This window comes from Talpa occidentalis, unplaced genomic scaffold (genome assembly GCF_014898055.3).
Source record: "Talpa occidentalis isolate TD23 unplaced genomic scaffold, MPIMG_talOcc4v2.1 talOcc4.7, whole genome shotgun sequence".
Taxonomy (NCBI): domain Eukaryota; kingdom Metazoa; phylum Chordata; class Mammalia; order Eulipotyphla; family Talpidae; genus Talpa; species Talpa occidentalis.
The window spans coordinates 55,171,576-55,189,001 of record NW_023605083.1 but is presented as its reverse complement, the minus strand read 5'-3'; the positions used below and the strand labels follow the sequence as shown (position 1 = coordinate 55,189,001).

Here is a 17,426-nt window from a genome sequence, read left to right as displayed (position 1 = left end):
CTGAAAAAAGATAATTGTTGAGCTTCACTTACGGCAAAGTTACTCTGAGCTGCGTAGTGTAAGGGTGTTGCTCCTTGGCTGTCAGATGGGATGGTTCCAGACTTATTCCTTTCTAAAAGGAGATGGACAATCTGCGCATGGCCTGAACACAAACACAGCAAGGTAGTTATTATATGCAAAAGATGTTAATTAAGTTATAATCTATTTACAGAAAAGGAATGAGAAAAATGTTTTTACTAGCACATAACGCAGCATTCAAAATATTTTCTGAATAGTAGCCCCCCAGGACAGCCTCTTCTCATTAAAATACTATGATAATATATAACAAAGGAAAAAACTTGCAACACCAAAACTGGTTGCCAGTTTTGTCAGGCATCAGTGGACCTAGTCTCAATGTTCCATTGTACAACCTATGGCCCCAAGCAGCACTACCCTGATTCTCTTTTGCCATTTAGGAGTATATACTATAATACAATCTCTTGTAGTCCTGAGGTATTTAATACATCCCTTCAAATTTCCTCTTCTCCTCCCACCCCAAGTCTTTTAATATACAGGCAATGATTTTAAATCTCAGAAAATAAGTGGGCAGAAATGATGAGGTGGTAGTTTAAGAAAAATACTTCAGTGCATTCTGGAGGGTGTGATCTACAGAAGTGAAGAACCACAGAAAAGATAAAAAAATGTGTTAAGGTAGTAACACTTTATTTGTTAAAAGATTTATTTATTTGTTTGTTTGTTTGTTTATACATACAAGCACTGGGTACAGTCAGAAGTGCGGGAGGGTGAGAGAATTCACCAGAGCCAGAGCGGGGAGCAGAGCAGGCAGAAGGACTGAAGTACACTGCTGAGGGGGGCAGTGGGCGGCAGGAGAGGTTTGCCCGCCACGTGGGACCAGCCTCCGGTGGCCGGGGAGCAGGCGTGGATCGAACCGGCGCCTCATAGGCTACGGGCAGCTTCGCAACCCAGCGCTCAACCGCTGCGCCACCGGGGAGGCCCAATACTATATTTAGGAAACCCAAATTTCATTGTGTAATCCTACCACCTACCACATTGGGGAACCAGGCAATGAAGAAGATGCCACATTAGCACAACAAGGATACACTGCATGAAAAGCAGGCTGAATAAAAAAATCTGAGTAGGAATTGTTCTTATAACACAAGTGGACAAAAGGAAAATCAAAGGCAATCTATGCTACATAGTCACTCTAAGCATGTCTCATCTTGTTTGAAAGGTAGAGAATAATTCAATAAAGGGTATATGAAAACATTATATAGGACAGGAAGAAAGGAACACCATCAGAAAGATGACGCTCATACCTTAGAAAATGATCTACAGAAAGATCCAGGGGAAAATTTCAGGAAACAGTTTGGCATCCTCAACTTAGTGCAAAGAGGTGGCCTCTATGAAATGAAACAGAATCTCCTAAGAAGAAAACAGACTGAAACAGAGGTAATAGAAGGTTAATAGGAAATAAGCTGAGATAAAAAAGAGATATGGATGAGAGACAGAAGTCAAAATACAATCTAAAATACCATCTGTAAGAGGCAGAAGGAAAGCAGAAATTACAGAACAAAAAGTCATTTTAGTGATATGGAGACAAATTTGTAAGTTCTTCCCAGAATGCTGAGGGAAAGGAAAAAGGGATGAAAAACTGTACCTTGAACTTAAATCTAAGCAGTAATTGTAAATCTAACTGTAAAACTCAATGCAAATATAAAAATCATTTTCAAAAGAAAATGTGTAATTTAAAAACTAAGTACAAAATAAGAACTGGGAAAAACCTCAGATTATAGTAAAAAATGCTAAAAGAATAGTAAGTTAAAATGTGCTAAATTTCTAGTATTAAAGAGATAGGAATCAATACATTAAGTTTTGCTCTTAATTCTTTTGATAAGTGTAAAAGTAAAACTAATAGTGGGCCTCCCTGGTTGTGCAGGTGGTTGAGTGCCACACTGTGAAGCTGTCCACAGCCTCTGCTGCACGGGTTCGATCCCGGCCCACTGGTGAGACTCCCACATGGCACAGGAGAACTCTCCTGCCTCGCCTGCTTCTCTCCTCAGCAGTGTATTTTGTCAGTCTGCCTGTTCTGTTCCCCGCTCTGTCTCTGGTGAGTCCTTTCACCCTCCTGCGCATCTGACCTATACCCTGAGTCTTGTATAAATAAATAAAAAAAATCTTTAAAAAAAGTAAAACTAATAGAACTTAAACATATTCCTGAAATATTAGGTGATCTAAAACCAAATAGCAGCAGACTTAATATGTACACCAAAAGGCAGAAAACAAAGGAAATGCGAACAATTAAGGAAAAAAAAAACCCCAATAATATTCTAGGAGAAGAAAAGAAGAAAGAAGAAATTATATATTTTATAATAATGAATATCAATGGTTAAAACTCCTTCACTATAAGAGACTCTCCGCTTATTCCTCCCAAGTCAGGGTTAAAAAAAAGTGATACCTAGAAGGTTAAGTAAAAGGCACATCAGGAAAATATGGAGAAAAAAATCAAATACTGTGGTATTGGCACAAACATAAAATTAAAGTTGCCCTCCCAAAAAGGAGATTAAATGTACAAATACATTTATATTTATCAATAAATACACATAAGTTTTATAATAAAAATTAAAAGTTAAGACATGACTTGAAATCAAAACTAATTTATAATGGAGAATACATTAATATTATGAAAATTCAAGCATACAATAGAGGACACTTGGGCATAAAATGCTACATATCAATTAAAAATAAATAGGAGGTGGGGGCTGACAGGGATAGAGAAGGCATGGGAAGTTTTCCACACTCATGCATTCCCTCCGACTGTCGATTCTTTGATTCATGTTCAACTCACCTAGTAAAGCTGCCCAGTGAAGTGGGGTTCGAAATAAGTTATCATAAGATGTTATATTGCAGCTTTCATAGGAGGTCAAGACATCAACCACCGTTACATTCCCATCAGCAACTGCAAAGTGAAGAGGGGTTCGACCCTCATAGTCTTGCCAATTCAGTAAAGACTCTGTTGGAGCAGCATCCTGTTTTCAAGGAACCAGACACTTCAGACACATGGAATCTTTAATAAACCACATCTGACATAAGTATTAAGTAAGCAATTTTCTAAGTCTCTATGTTTTCTCTCACCACAAGTATAATGAGAAGATTCAGGAAAAAAAAGTAGTCAAAATCCTCAAAAATGGATTTTTTTTGTATTTTTTTTATATGTTACATGTATTTTTATCTTTATAGCTTACACTTACTATTACTTATATTATTTATATTTTATACTTACTAAAAACAAGCATAAAACAAAGTCAGAGAGCGACAAATATAAATTCAGGAAAGTAGTCTGGGGGCCAGGAATGAGCATGGCTTGGGGAGAGAAAGCATTTGGAAAGTGGCATTTAGAAAACTTCTATGTGGTCTTATATAGTATTAAAATGTTTTTCTTGGGTGATGGGTTCACACGTTAGCTGTATTCTTTTGATGCATAAAATTTGTGTGAATGTGATATATGTCTATGCATATATTGGATATTTCATTAAAAAAAGGGTTTTTTGGAAAGGTCATCAGGAGCACCATCTTCCTCACCAGAATGCATCGCACTGTATGAACCGCACTAGGATCTTTGTGGTTGGCTGCCCAGTGAAGTGGGATCTTGCCTTCGACATCAGGAATCCCGATGTTGGAATCATGCTTGATAAGCAGCTTCACATGCTCAGGGTTATTGTAGTAGGCACTCCAATGCAGAGCTGTTTGCTATAAAATTGAGAGATTCTTCAAATAACAATAACAGTAATACACACAAGTTTTCTTCAAGTTTTTAGTGTGACAGACACTCTTGTAAAGGTTTTACATACGTTATAGCATGTAGTCTGATGACAACTTTGGGAGATCATCATTTATTAATTTGCATGTGACTGATGATGAAACTGAGTGCTAGCGGGATAAGTAATCTGTTCAAGGCTAGAAAGGTAGTAAGCAGCCCAAGTGAGATTTTAACCTGACTGACTCCAGAATCTGAACTCCTAATTATGGCAGCTGTCTAAGTGATCAGGTATTCAATTAATAAATGACAACACTGAAAAAGAGAAAAGAGTCCAATAATTTATGAATAATTACCAACAAAGTAAGTGGTGATAATGCACCAAATACCTTAAGGATTTGTTAGAATGCTCTGAATTTTAACATCTATCAAAAAGAAGATCTGTGCATAGGAACTCATAGATCTAGAACCTGTTTTTGTTTTATATCAAAGGATAAATTTAACTATAATTTCACAAGATAAATTGGTAGATCTAATTATTGTGAAAGATACATTTTGAAAATACAGTAACACTGATTTTATTTTAGATAAAAATTAAAAATGAACATCTGGCACTTGTTGACTTGGCTTTAAAATCCTTTCTGCTATTCTCAACATACCTCAGGAAGGTAACACAAAGACACTGTTCAGACATATGTTATCCCCTGTGCGTAGCACTGCCATCAAGCTTATCTAGAATTAGATTATTTAACAGCAGGAACCAATCACTTGTCACAGTAACAACTTTAATTATCAACATTTAAGTGGTATTCATTCAAAGTGTATCTATAGGTATTCATTACGAAGAGTTACTCTTTAATTCACCACTTTTTATTTGGTAATAAATTCAGTACAAAAAAATCACAAATAGCAATTAATCACTTATAATAACATTTTTAATAAACAACATATAACAGTTTCTATAACTCTTTCCCTGTGCTATATTTATTTTGAATATCATTATTGAAATGCAATATTATATCTGCAGAACTTAAAAGTACAAAGTTTAGGTTTGTATTTTCTACATCTTTATTTTTTATTTTTCTAGTAATTCTTTTTTATTTTACTGTAATAAGATGTATAGAACATAAAATTTACCATTCTAACAGTTTCTAAGTACATGTCAGTAGCATTAAGTACATTCTTTTGTTGTGCAACCAGCAGCAATAGCCATCCCTAGAACTTAGTCATCTTCCCAAATTGAACCTCCATATCCATTTAACAATAATTTCCAATTCCCACCTTCTACAACCCCTGGCAAACATCATTCTATTTACTATTTCACATATAACGTATATAACGTATAATATCCTAACAAATATTTCACACATAACATATAAGTGGCACCACATTTGTCCTTTTGTGTCTGACATTCCACTAAACGTATTGTCTTACCCAAGGATGTAAAAGTTCAACCACATTTTGGCATGCATCAGAATTTCATTCCTTTTAAAGGTTGAAAAGTATTCCATTGTATGCATAGACTGCATCTTGCTCATCCAGCTGTCAATGGGTATTTGGGTTGTTTCCATTTTTTGGCTATTGTAAATAATGCTGCTGTAAACATGGAGGTACAGATATGTTTGAATTCCTGATTACAGTTATTTTTGGTATATATCCAGAAGAAGAATAACTGCAATGATAATTCTATAATTTATTGAGGAATAGCCATTTTATATATTATTTTTTAAAAAAAGATTTATTTTATTTATACAAAAACCGGGGTACAGGCCAGATGTGGGAGGGTGAGAGGATTCACCAGAGACAGAGCAGGGAACAGAACAGTCAGACTGACGAAATACACTGCTGAGGGGAGCAGCGGGCGAGACAGGAGAGGTCTGCTCGCCATGTGGGTTGCTCCAAGGCTGGTGGGAATTGAACGGGAGCTGCAGAGGCTGCCGACAGCTTCACAGCACTGCGCTCAACCGCCTGCACCACCAGGGAGGCCCCCATTTTATATACTCTTTGGAGAAATGTCTATTAAAGTCATTTGCCCAATGTTAACTGGGTTTATTTTTTCTTCATTTTCAATGTATGTCATAAAATCACTGGCCCATTATAGCTATCATCCATTGAGCGCATACTATGTACTGGGCACTGTGCTAAACACTTTATATGTATCACCTCACACTATCCTCAACAATATATTATTCCCCCTTCACATAGGAGAAAAGTGAAGCATTGAGGAGTCACTGTAATTTGTCCAGGGACACAAAACAAATAAGTAGGGGCTTCTAAAGTGAAAGTCAGGAAGTCTGATGCCAAAGCCCATGCACTAAATCACTATGCACTCAGTACATAGCCTTGGGCATCTGGTCATTTGCCTAAATAATTTTAGTAAACATCATCACAACTGGCTGTCAAACTTTGGGTTTTAGAGTTAGACAGATCTAGGTTTCAAAATTTGATCCTGCCACTTGAATCTTAGGCAGAATTTTAATCTTTATGAAATTCAGTATCCCTAGCTGTAAAAAAAAAAAAAAAAAGACAGAACCCACCACAGATATGGCTGCTAGGAGAATAAATTGACATAATATATGTGAAATGTTTTACTGAGGTATATGGGGACTTGAAATTGCTCTGCTAGGCATGTGAGTGGTAATCAGGCCTTCTACCTTAAAGGTTCACATCATAAAAGAAGTATTTGCTTTTTCTTTTATTTGTTTTCTATTTTGATGGCCCATTACCTTGTTTTTATCCTGTGTATCCACTTCTCCTGGTGCCATGAACTTCAGCAAAAGTGCCAAACACTTGGGGGTCTTGTGCCGGGTGGTCAAGTGCAAAGGAGTCATCTCTTCCAGGTCTTTTTGCATCCAGTTTGCTCTACGTGTAAGTAGGAGTTTCATGAAACGATAATTCCCCTGAATGAAGAAACAAGAGAAGGTAAGAAATTTAGTTTGGGGCCAAATTTATTTTTTAGCTTTAAATATTTTAATTATTCTACTAGAGTAATAACATTTAGATGAATTAATAAAAGGAAAATACTTAAAACTCTACTATACTATCAGTTGTTTCATTTTTCATGTTTCCTTCCAACTACTTTATATATATATATAGTTTACACAGTGATTGATATTTCATTTGACTAAGGCAACATATTGTATTTATACATCTATTATTATTTCCAGTATTTCCTTTTATAGCACATGCTACACTGTACATTTTTTCCACATAGTTTTTTCTTTTTTTTTCATAAGAATAAATTATATGGAACCCAATTACTGGAATAAAGGAATACACATATTTATAGGTATTAGTGTATTTTCCAAATTGCTATCAAGTAGTAGTAAACTATGAATGTGTTAGTTTTAACTCATTTTTACAAATACAGCAAAAAGGCGGTTTATACTAGATGGGCAGAACTGGGATGGATTAAAAAGTAAACTGATGCAGGGCCTCCCCGGTGGCGCAGCGGTTGAGCACTGGGTTGCGAAGCTGCCCATGGCCTCTGCGGCACCAGTTCGATCCCCGGCTGCTCCCTGGCCACCAGAGGAGGGTCCCGCATGGCGCGCAGACCTTTCCTGCCGCCCACTGCTCCCCTCAGCAGTGTACTTCGGTCCTTCTGCCTGCTCTGCTCCCCGCTCTGGCTCTGGTGAATTCTCTTACCCTCCCGTGCTTTGACTGTACCCAGTGCTTGCATAAACAAATAAATAAATAAATCTTTAAAAAAAAAAAAAAAAGTAAACTGATGCAGCTTAATTATTTCTATAATTGAAAGGTTAAGGTTATTTCCTTAAGCACCCTAATAGAACTTATTTTGTTAACCTGTATTCTACTATCTGTTCATTTCTTTCATAGTACTTATCTCCATTTGCAGTTACATATATATGTTTCCCTTTACTGTGCTCTGCCTTACAAGATGTTATCATCATGGGGGCAGAGGCTAGTTTTATTGATCACTGTGTTGGCCTAGTTCCTGGCAGGAAAATAGGTACCAAATAAATATTACTTGAAGTATTGAGTTAATAAGAGGAAATGAAATATCTTCTAGAGTTTTTTTATTCAAAAATTATTATTTAGTGTTGCTATATCATAATAGTTAAGAATCTTAATTCTTAGATATCTGGTAGTTGGTTACTGTTACTTCTTTCAGTTTTATCGAGATATAATTGACATACATCATTGCATATGTATAAGGTATGCAGCATAATGGTCTGGCCCATATATATTGTAAAATGATTAATGCTTCACTCATAGTGTACATCATCTGGACTTTACATTTCATTCAATACCAGCGTTTGAGAAGGATGGTGCTAAAATTTCCTCAAGAGGGCACCCTGCTCTAAATCTCCTGCCAGGTTTCCTTTGAAAAAAGGAAAAGTGTCCAAGAAAAACAAATCTATGTGGTACTTGATATCAGAAAATAAGGTTTGACCTTTCGGAGTAAAACATTTCAAATATTACAGAATAATTCATCATGACCTTTTAAAAATATTCAATCAGACAATCATTTGGATTGTGAAATTTAGAGGAAAAGGGAAGGAGAAAAATGAAACATATACATCTTGGTAGATGTACTAGATATGTATGGGGAGAGTGACGACTGACTTACAGATAGAGCACTTAGCATATGTACCTTTTTCATTATTCTGGGGATTCTACCAACACAAAATAAGGTATGCCTCAGTAATAATGTTTATTTATTCATTCTTGAAAAACATTCATGGAACCTTGTTTTGAAGCAGGGAATAGTAAAACGTTTGTACTCATTACAATGCTCTTTGACATAGATTTCATCTTTGCTCCTCATGGAAAATTTTTATAGATTAAATTATCTTCTTATCCCTCTATTGCCTCAAACAATAGAGGAGGAGGCAGCAAGACATAGATGATTGAGTGGCAGCTAGAATGGCCCATGATAAGGGGCATGTAAGATTGAAAGGCTGGACTTTATACATATAATATAAAGTTCAGCTAGTAGTAAATTAAGGAGAGAACCAAAGGCAGGGACACAAACATATAGATGCTGATGCTTTCAGCTATGCTGTGAGGGATCAACTCCTTTCCGTCTAACCTGAAGTCTTTTGTCTACTGGCAGAATCCATGAAACCACTAGTAATGGACTAACTTTTTAGCTTTTTTGTAGAGTAAAATCAAACCTTAGATCTAGAAAATAATTCTCTATTATTACAATGTGAAATACAGTGTAAAAAGAAGTGAAAAATATGATTAGAGAGGCTAGAAAATGGAGAGCCTAATATATACAACATAAAGAGTCTAAATTTTATTGTGTAAGTAATGGGGATCAACAAAGAGTTTAGGATGGAAAAAACATGAGTGGATTTGTGTTTCTAGAAAATACTCTGGAGGCTATGTGAAGCATTTATTTAAAGGGAACAAATCTTCAGTCAGGAAGACCACTTAGGGGTTACTATAGCAATCTAGAATAGAAATACGTAGGGCTAAAAGGAAGAGGAGAACAGATTAATGAAATATATACGAGGACTCCTGAATGGGTACAAGAGAGAGAGAGATAACAAGATGAAAGGAAAAATGGGTTTGGGGGTGGAGATTTATGAGTTCTGATATGTCACATTTGGAGTTTGGGCCATCTTAAGGACATAGCGAGGTCTATAAGAAAGTGTGTGTGTGTGTGTATGTGTATATATATATATATACACATACACACACACACACATATATATCTGAAGTCTGGCAGAGAGAGTTAGATTCAAAATATAGGGTTATGAGTCATTTATATTAATATTACTTAATATTACTTCAATTGTTTTCTCCATACAATTTCTATATTCTAACTGATATATAAACATAATTTAAACATCCACCTAAATAGTACAATGCAATCTCATATATATATATATATATATTTTTTTTTTTTTTTATCTAGGTCATGAGCTCCCACTACCATATCAAATTTAGAGCATAAATGGCCTGAAAAGGAAAGCAGGTCATCTGCTTGGTTATTTTCTTGTCTCAAATGATTTAAGTATCTGATTGAACCCTGGTCTCTCAGTCCTTTATTTACCATGCATCTTTTTAGGAAAGCGAACAGTTACAAAAATCAAGTTTGTGAATGCCATGAATTCACTGAGCTATAGAAATGAAATTAAATCTGCATTTCTTTTCCTAATCATAGATATTCTATCTTCTCCCTTAAATTTCTATCAAGACTAATCCTGTATATTATAGCTAAAATTTCTAATTACTCAACAACTGCACTAACCTAACATTTTAAGCAAATCCTTAAAACTATTTTTAAAAACTATTTGACAATTCTCTAAGCAAAGGCTAATAATGGCACTTCAAAGACAGAACAGGAGCTTTATTTGTTATTTTCCAAGTTTAAGATGTTCATCCATCTGGCAGAGCAGCTAGACAATGCATCAGCCAAGAACATCTCTCTGGCTTGAAAATGATTCTGGCTCTCAAAAGAGGATTTGACTGAAGGAAAGGCAACATCTTTAGATGCTCTGTGGCTGAACTCTTGCCTCCTCCAAGCCTTGGCTCCATCCTCTAACATGGTTTCCATAGGAATAGACAGAGCTATCAAGTGGCATACAGTCAAACAGAAGGAAAAATGTTACTGTAAAAAAAAAAAAAAAAAAAAGAAGACGATGAAGACAGGCTTTTCTTTAAGAGAAGAACCTTGAAAAAGTGTTTTGACTCTGAGACTTTCTTACCCAAAGCCATAATTTTCATGTGTTTTTCTTACCTAATATAATTGATTTAATTTAGATTATTACAAAGATTAGTCCCTTCGGTAGAGAGCATTTCATACAAAAGCAAAGTATCAAAAATAGTTATAAAATGTGGTGATGCTTATTTCCACAAGTACAATCATATTGTGCTTGTGAGGGGCCTTCATTTATTTAGAGTGGAATTTAAAACTGGCACAACTTTTGGGGATGATGATAAGATGTATCTTGTTGCTCACAGTTGATATTTTATTTATAGGAAAACATTTGTTTATGTGAAACCAGTAGTTCCAAAACTCTAGCATGCATCAGGATCATCTGGAGCTGAAAACACAGACTGCTGAGGCCTCCCTTCGTTTTTCAATTACTAAGGTCTGCTGTAGGGTCCAAGAATTTGGATTTAAATAAGTTTCTGGCAGATGTTGTTGCTGCTGATCCAAGAATCCATACTTTGAGAACCACTGTTTAAACAAAGAGCCTAATTTCAGAGTTCTTAACTCTGAAGAGCTTAAAACAAACAAATAATAAAACCAGCAAAACAAAAGGGCAATGTCTGTTCCATTCCTGATCAATAAAATCAGAATTCTGGACCTTTGGAATGAATATTTCTTATAAGTTCTGTAGGTTATTTGAAAATGACACCAAGACTGATAATTACTGACTTATTTCAATCATTCATTCAGCAGCTAATAGTTATTTACTATGAAATTACTTTAGGGATTTGGAAGCTTAAAAACTAATTAAAATACAGATATATAGCCATATACAATAATATAGTACAAGCAAGGAGGGGAGGGGTAAGCACATAAAATGTAATAAAAATTACTACAGAGACAGGTGGGACAGAGGATGCACTTTCAGTCCTTTGTGAAGAAGGGAAGGGAGATCAGGAAAGACTCCATGAAAGTGACAGTTGAGCTGGATCTTGACTTGGGATCACCAATGCTTCAAGATCACTCTATCGCCTTCTTGTTCCTCTTCCCCATTTCTATGATATGGATAACTATACAAAGATAGTTTTTGGTCTTACAGCCACCTGTACTAATCAATTTGTCTCCATAAACTGCTCCTGTGCAGAAATTCTGAAGTCAACATTAGTTGTCATAAATCAAGTCTCTTGTATCTACTTAATACATGGTGGGTGCAATAATTCCCCATACTCCTCTGACTTTCACCATAATAGATAAGGAAGTCATTTGTAAAAGTTATTCATTAATGGAATACAATGACGAGATCAGTCTTACATACAGACAAACATAAGAAGAACTCTGAGGTGGGACAATTCCCTAGTCTCCAGGGGCAGTAAAGGATTCTTGATAAAAACAGTGCCAGAGCTACATCATCAAGTCTATACATAATGAAGAAGGCTTACATGGGAATGTACAGGGCACTATGTGTGGAGAATGAGGGTGAAGATGAGGTGACTAGACTAAAAGTTTTAAATAATTATTAACAGTATGCCCAAGGATAGAGTAGAAAGGTAACACATGAAACAAACCTATTTAAGCAAGGACTAGATAATAAAAGATTCCAGACTTTTTTCCTTTGGCTTTCTAAAGCAACATTGAAGGATTTAAATAAGGCAGTGACATACGAAAGGCCTCAGCCAAATCACCACCACATCTGAAGGCAAATGATTGAATTTCACTTAGTCGCAGTTTCTCCCACTTCAAGAAAGAAGAGGCTGGGTTATGACCCAAAGTGGTTCTGACAGACTGAAACAGGTTCTGACTGCCTCAAACAGCTGAAATCGGTTCTGACTTGTTCAAAACAACTGAACCCAAAAATAACTGAAACTGAAACCAATTGATACTGGTTCTGACAGGTTCAAAATGTTATGATTTGTTCAAACCAACTGAATCTGAAAGCAAATGAAAATGAAACCAACCAACACTGGTTATGACTGGTTCAAAACACTTGCATCTGGTTACACAGGTTCAAACCACTTCCAACAGGTTCAAACCGGCAGAAATAGGTTTGGGCCAGCTGAAACCGATTCCGACCTGTTCAAACTGGCTCAAACCAGTCTGATTGGCTGAAACCAGATCTCACCAAGTCAGAAATGATTTCAGTTGTCCTGAGGCAGTCAGAACTGGTTTTTGCTGGCTTGAACTGGCCAGAACCGGCTCCAGCAGGTCGGAACCTGTTTGAAACAACTAGAACTGGTTTCAGCCAGTCGGAACTGAAAAATATTGAAAATTGGGTAAATAAAGTTAGGAAAAAGATACCTACAATTCCATTATCCTAAGCCTAACATAAATTCTATTACCATTTTGGTACAATCTCTTCCACTCCTTTTTTCAATTTGTTTGTTTAATTTCAGAGGTGCTTTTTATAGTTTCCATCTGTAAAGGCAGGACAGGACACAGTGCAGGTTTTCTGATCCCATGCAGACCGGGGTAAAGGAGGAGTCAGAGTCCTCAGTGGTTTTTTGTAGGTCTTTATTGGGGTTCAGCGGGCACGTGGCAGGCAGGGGCGCTGGGGGGGCCGGGAGGCTGGCAGGCCTCCCAGCCCCCAGCAAATCCTCACTCCACCTGGGCTCTCTGGTGATCTCAGCTTCTCTTCGGCTTCTGCTGCTGCTACTGGCGTCCCTGTGACGCCGCCCTTAGAAGCCCAGTCTTAGCCCAGGTGAATCACATCTACCTATGGCCACACCCTATTCCAGGTGCCCGCCATCAGGCATGCATTCAGGACCTCAAGGATCCATCATCTATTCTGATGGCGGGAGGGCAGAAAAGCCTGACATTTTCTTTACCCTACACCATCAAACTATAACTAGTTTTATATATGGAATAAGCAGTGATTTTAAAAATAACTTTTTAAATGATTAGTCAACCATTATAATAATAACTGACTGAGGTAGGACTAGTCAAAGGATGCTAAAACTAGAGGGTGGAAATTTGGGTAGTAGCAGGATATTTACATAGCCCCAAATTAGCTCTCCGCAAAATGCTTACTAATTACAAAGAGAAAAACAGTAACATTACAGTGGAGCAACCTGGCAGATGCAACTTTATTCAAGTGATCAAAGTTAACATCACCACTAATGGGACAAATCAACATCATTTGCTTCTTGTGATACACTAAGCATACAACATCATTCCTGTGGTATTCTTACCAAAAGCACATAACCTGACTTAAATTATGAGTAAATATCAGACAAGTACAAAACAAAAGACAATATAACTGGCCTGTATTCTTACAAAATCTCAATGTTATAAAGTGAGTGCACATGCATGAGAGTGCATAGGTGCACACACACGTAAGTGAGGAGTTGCTGTAGATTAATGAAGATTAAAAAGACACTAATTGAATGTAATGCCTAGTCCTTTTAAATGGGACAATTGGGAAACTAAGGTTCACGGATTAGATAATGGTGTTTATTTTTGTTAACTAATTTTGATCATTGAACTAAGATTATCTAAGAGAATGCTCTTGTTTTTAGGAAATATGCACTAGAGATTTGGGGGCAAAGGAGAATCTTGTTTGCAACTTTCTCCAGATGCTTCACAATATAATGCCTATACACTCACATAAATTGAGAGAGAGGAAAGAGAAGAATAAAGCATTTGTAGTTAAATATACACATTTTGGGAATTTGAGTGAAGGGTCCATGAGAATTCTCTGCACTATTATTGCAACTTTTCTATAAGCCTGAACTTATGCCAAAATATAAAGTTAGAAGAAAAGAGTATCTATTATAAAAGTAATAACATTCATTAAAGAAATATCAGAAATAAATATAAAGAAGAAAACAATGACCAGCATGCATCTCACCAACTTGATGTAATCATGGTTTACATTTTGATGTACTCTTCCTGTCTCTTGTCTATAAGACATGTTTTTTATCCTCAACTGCACTTAAATTTTGAAACGCTCCATAATCATGCCTCAGTTAATATTCACATTTGTCCATTGTGAAAGCCTGAATTAAAAGCACTTCATAGGTAAGAAAAGATAAATTCAAAAAGATTAACCTATGGATTTACTTTTAAAAGATTATCAGTTTATATCATGACAGGAAAAAAAAAAGCTACTAACTAGCTGGCTGACTATGACTCACAAACTGTGATGTAGTTACCTGTAATATGGTAAGTTTGGAAATGATTTCTGGAATTCCTTCTAACACTTAAATGCTGGCATTTTAACCTTTTCTATGATCAGTAACTTTTTACACTTTTATAGTAGGCACTAGACAAATATTTCTTAACAACAAATGAATTATAAATCATAAATGGGTGATTCTGTTACACAGATTATGATTCTGTTACACAGATTATGAAAATAAAAGTGGTTTGTAAAGTATAACATAATTATAATTTGTTATTATTACTGATGATTTGGGGTAGAAAACAATATAAAAATAACTGCTGATTCCAAAAGAGACTAAAGTTAAGATATATCACCCTTTTAAAAAGAAATGTCGGGCCTCCCGGTGGCGCAGCGGTTGAGCGCTGGGTTGCGAAGCTGCAGATCCCGGCTGCTCCCCGGCCAAGAGGAGGGTCCCACATGGCGCGCAGACTCAGCAGTGTACTTCGGTCCTTCTGCCTGCTCTGCTCTCTGCTCTGGCTTTGGTGAATTCTCTCACCCTCCCGCGCTTCTGACTGTACCCAGTGCATGTATAAACAAAACAAACAAACAAACCAGCAAACAAATAAATAAAGCATGCCTCTATAAAAAAAAAAAAAAAAAAATAAAAAGAAATGTCACCTTTTTGTAGGAATTTAAGAAATTTACTATGAAGTTTATTTCTGTAATACTCTTGTTTCAAGTATAATTCACCTTATTCTCATCAATAACCAATTTAACTGACTGTTTACAGACAGATGGAGAGACAAATGACAAATTAGTATTCCCCAGGTTTGTGGCATAGACATAAAAAGTGAATTTATTTTTCAAATACCTTTTATAGCCATAGCCTTGCAAGTAGAAGACATCTTATCTGGTTTACTATTGATCCAAATGACAAGGCTGAGCATCAGATTAAGGATATGTCAGAAACCTGAAAGAAGGCTACCAACAAATGCAGAAGGATGGTAGCTTCTTTCAAAATGATCTATTAAGGCTCCCGTGTTTACAAAGGCAGTTGAGAAAACACAGCACAGTATACCAGGTTGAATCAAGTAACCAGCAGAGTGCTCATAAAAACTTCTGGTACTAAGGTGAACCCCCATATACCAATAACGACACATATTCATTTCCAGCAGTAAAAACTATACTCAAGTGTTTTTTTTTTTTTTTTAATATTTTTATTTATACAAGCACTGGGTACAGTCAGAAGCGCGGGAGGGTGAGAGTATTCACCAGAGCCAGACCAGGGAGCAGAGCAGGCAGAAGGACCGAAGTACACTGCTGAGGGGAGCAACGGGCAGCAGGAGAGGTTTGCGCACCATGTGGGACCCTCCTCAGGTGGCCGGGGAGCAGCTGGGGATCGAACCGGCGCTGCAGAGGCTGCGGGCAGCTTCGCAAACCAGCGCTCAACCGCTGCGCCACCGGGGAGGCCCTATACTCAAGTTTTTGATAACATAAAAGAAATGGCTTTTTCTTCAGCTCACATCCCTTTCCTGTTGTCAGATTCTTCAATAAGTGGTAGCATTCCTAAGAGATGATATCTATTTTAAACAATGAGAGATACTATCTAATTTAAAATCAACTGCTAACCAGAAAGATCAAGTAAGATTTCAGAATTTTAATTCTAATTATCTTCTTTTATAAGAGTCAAGTATGACTTGGCTAAGTATGGTAATGACAAAAAATATCATGCCAAATAGATGTTCTGAAAAATAAAAATTCCAAGGGTGTATTTTCTATATAGTACAATATTTTATGGAAAAAAAAAAAAAGAAATGTCTTGGGTATAAAATACCAAGCATGCTAAAAAAATGTAGCAAAACAAAAAAAGAAACCTGATCAGAGGTGCAAAAAATATGTCTTTTGTGATCACCTTGGGACTAGCACTTCTTTAAGGAAGATCCATTACTTTCTAGGCTAGAATGAATTGAAGAATTTTGTGAGAATCATGGGAATAGAAAAAGCTTCAGAAAATTCCCCTTTCAAATGGCTTTAGACAGACTTGAACTAGTTTTTCAAAACCCAGAGTGCTCTAGCCAATATCAAGAGACCAACATTTGACATTGTTATGGACTAAAGAGATAGAGGGCTGTGGTCTAAAACTATTTAAAACATCAGCAAACTGGGCCTCCCCAGAGGCGCAGTGTTTGAGCGCTGGGTTGCCAAGCTGCCCGCAGCCTCTGCGGCCCCGGTTCGATCCCCGGCTGCTCCCCGGCCACAGGAGGAGGGTCCCACGTGGCGCGCAGACCTCTCCTGCCGCCCGCTGCTCCCCTCAGCAGTGTACTTCTGTCCTTCTGCCTGCTCTGCTCCCCGCTCTGGCTCTGGTGAATTCTCTCACCCTCCCGTGCTTCTGACTGCACCCAGTGCTTGTATAAATAAATAAATTAAAATAAATAAATAATCTTTAAAAAAAAAAAAATAAAACATCAGCAAACTGCTAAACTTTTCATTTTCTAGCCAGCATGTGGCACTTTTTGTGGCAATATTATTTTTATCGATCTTAAATAGTGGTAAATATAAGCTTAACTGCATTATCATTATCAAATGCTAGAGATTCATCAAGACCTCTGATTTTGGTTTTGACTCTATTATAGTTATCTAAAAATGAGCATATCATTCAATTATTAATAATTGAACACCTGCTTTGTGTAATGTAGGTGTTACACAAAGGTGAACACCTGCTTTGTATAATGTAAGGCTTTGATTTAGATAGGCCTCAGTTTCCTCAACTGGGAAATGATGGAGTTCATTTATGTTGCAAACTGGTATTTACCAGTGTTCCACAGATCGCCAGTTCCTTAAGATGCTATTAGTTTATGCTCAAAAATTAAATTATTTAGATCAAATTATTATGAGAAATCCTAGATTAAAAAAAACAGGTTTCTTTATGTATGACTTCTCAGCAT

The 17,426-nt window shown here is 36.6% G+C and overlaps 1 protein-coding gene across 4 annotated transcripts in view; it reads right to left on the bottom strand.

Moving 5' to 3' along the window:
* The window catches only part of INVS (inversin), a 120,302-nt gene that overhangs the window by 58,959 nt on the left and 43,917 nt on the right, over nt 1-17,426 (bottom strand). For 3 of the 4 annotated variants that reach the window (XR_005121960.1, XM_037493688.2, XM_037493689.2), the window contains exons 4-7: nt 6,481-6,654; nt 3,580-3,747; nt 2,846-3,026; nt 33-142 (exon numbers count right to left, since the gene is read on the bottom strand). Coding sequence is in view for 2 of the 4 variants with exons in the window: in XM_037493688.2 (XP_037349585.1) it covers nt 33-142; nt 2,846-3,026; nt 3,580-3,747; nt 6,481-6,654 (633 nt within the window). In the remaining 2 variants the exon portion in view is untranslated. Of the gene's footprint in view, nt 1-32; nt 143-2,845; nt 3,027-3,579; nt 3,748-5,188; nt 5,225-6,480; nt 6,655-17,426 lie in introns of those variants that run through there. The other variant, XM_037493691.2, reaches the window with a different exon arrangement.